We start from the raw sequence: 2,662 nt of genomic DNA, 5'->3' as shown, positions 1-2,662 counted from the left end.
TTCAAAAATTACAAATGTTTAAGGACCTACCGAGTAATTAAATTTTATTAGAATTTAAAATAATAAGATCTGATTTAAATTTAAAAATAAAACATACTTATTATATCAACAAATAATTCATATAATTTAATTTAAAATTTTAAAATAATAATTGCTATAGTTTAAAGTAGAATGCTATGTTGCAAGTTCCACATCGACTAGACATAAGGTCATTTAAGTGTATATAAGTGGGTGCAAACCTCACCCTACAAGCCGGTTTTGTGGGGTTGAGTTAGGCTTAAAGTCCACTTCTAACATGCTATATAATTTATATTTAAAAATAATAGCATACTTATAACAATTATTAGTTATAAAAAAATGTAAAATTTTAGAAAAACCAATTTCAATATCATATGTTCTTGGCGTTAGCCACTATGTATATCAAGAGAACAGGACAACACCTAAAGTGGGTTAATTAAGAGAGTAAGAGAAAGATAAGAAAGTTAATTTACAAAATAAGAAAAATAAGAGTTGCAAAGTTATAATATAGAAATAGAGATACATAATTGTTTTGGAGATAATTTGGTGATTGGTGTGAAACAATGTATTGAAATGGTTTTCAAATGTTTTAAATCATTGTGTATCAAGAGAGCAAGAGAATACCTAAAGTAGTTATTTAGGAAGATGAAAAAATAAGAGTTATACTTTCTAAAATTAATCCTCTAATAGATATAGATATATATATATATATATATATATATATATATATATATATATATATATATATATATATATAGCTGTGTTGGACATAATTTGGGGATTGATTTGAAACTGTATGATGAGGTTTGCAATGCTGTAATTTTCTAGAATACGTAAATGAACTCTTAGAAGCTGATAAAGAAGGGGGCAAGGAACTTTGTTATGGGACATTCTTGAACCCTGGATCATGGGATGCTGCACTTCTTGCTGCTGGNACTACACTTTCTGCAATGAAGCATTTATTGGATGGCCATGGAAAAGTTGCTTATGCCCTGGTTAGGCCCCCTGGTCACCATGCTCAACCTTCTCAGGCTGATGGCTACTGNTTCCTTAACAATGCAGGTCTAGCAGTGCAATTGGCTTTAGATTCTGGGTGCAAGAAGGTTGCAGTTATAGATATNGATGTTCATNATGGAAATGGCACAGCAGANNGGTTTTATAGATCTAATAAGGTTCTTACCATCTCTCTTCANATGNATCATGGATCATGGGGTCCATCTCATCCCCAAAGTGGATCGGTTGATGAGCTGGGCGAAGGAGAAGGTTATGGCTATAACTTGAACTTACCTCTACCAAATGGAACTGGGAACAAGGGATATATATGTGCCTTCAATGAGTTGGTTGTTCCATCAATCCAAAAGTTTGGACCTGATATGATAGTTTTGGTTGCTGGACAAGACGCTAGTGCAGTAAGTTATGATTTTCTTCTCTGCCCCATTAATATTTATTGCCAAGTTTATATAAACTTGATTTCATGCTCACGGATAAATCAAAATGTGGTAAGATAATGGCAGTGGCACGTGACTTTCAAGGGACATCCATATTTTTTTAACCATAGTATGAAAACTTAGACAGTAGCATGGAACGAAACATATAAAATGAGTGTAGAAACAAGTTTGAGTTTTATACCCCCATCTATCCAACAAATACTATTCTGAATTTTGAAATATGATACACTCCAAAAAGCAAACTTTTTAGTGCTAATACGAATCCCAAGATCATGTTTCAGTAAGAGGTTATTCGACAGANGCAAATCTGTCAATAGCTTTTAGGTTCTCTTTGTTTTGAAAAGATTACATGTGAGTTTTTTCATGATTTATTTAATAAATCAAAGCTCTAATGTCAGGGTGATCAATTTGATTCTATGAAAAGGACATTACCTCGGGTGTTTAGTTTTTAATAAACTGTTATGAACATTTTGACCTGAGTATCCTCACACTCATTGCAGTGAGAACAATCCCTTGGACAAATGGACATGTTAACTAGGCGGTCTTTTCAAATTCACTGTTGCCTTTTTCTCGTGGACTTTTGTTTTCTGATAAATTATAGTATGTTATAACTTATANATAATCAAATGGTCCATTTCCTTTCAATCACTCAAAGATTGACTGCATGTCACTTATAAATAATCTGCATACTGTAATTACTGGTTGCAACTTTATTTCACTAATTTTTCATGATCTACATTATTTGTTTCGTTGGATTAATCACCTCAGTTGTTTGTTCCATGGTTACAACAGTGACCTTATGTGGCTATGTTGAAATGTTGAATCCAGGTTACAGTACTAAAAAATGTGTTTTACTTATGTTATAATNTGGTGTGCCTCAGTTTGATCCCAACGGAAGACAGTGCTTAACAATGGAGGGCTATAGAGAAATTGGACGGATTGTTCATGTTCTTGCGAAAAGTGAGAGTGATGGGCGGCTTCTAATTGTGCAGGAAGGTGGATATCATGTCACATATTCTGCATATTGTTTACATGCAACACTTGAGGGGGTTCTCAACCTTCCTATCAGTCTACTATCAGATCCTCTAGGAGTGTACCCAGAGGACGATTCATTTTCAGTCAAAGTTATAGAAGCCATTAAGAATTATCAAAAAGATAAAGTGCCCTTCTTGAGAAACTCGTAAGATTCTTCCTCC

General features: G+C 33.4%; 1 protein-coding gene across 1 annotated transcript; it reads left to right on the top strand.

Moving 5' to 3' along the window:
• Positions 1-822: 822 nt before the first annotated feature.
• On the top strand, positions 823-2,656 carry LOC106752922 (histone deacetylase 8; the record flags this gene model as incomplete). Its single annotated transcript, XM_014634705.1, has 2 exons — positions 823-1,427; positions 2,348-2,656. Coding segments are annotated over 2 exons (908 nt in total), but the record flags the coding sequence as incomplete, so codon positions are not given.
• Between the last annotated feature and the right edge of the window lie 6 nt (positions 2,657-2,662).

This window comes from Vigna radiata, unplaced genomic scaffold (genome assembly GCF_000741045.1).
Source record: "Vigna radiata var. radiata cultivar VC1973A unplaced genomic scaffold, Vradiata_ver6 scaffold_1152, whole genome shotgun sequence".
In the NCBI taxonomy this organism is placed as follows: domain Eukaryota; kingdom Viridiplantae; phylum Streptophyta; class Magnoliopsida; order Fabales; family Fabaceae; genus Vigna; species Vigna radiata.
The sequence above is the reverse complement of the archived record's forward strand: the minus strand, read 5'-3'. Positions and strand labels throughout refer to the sequence as shown.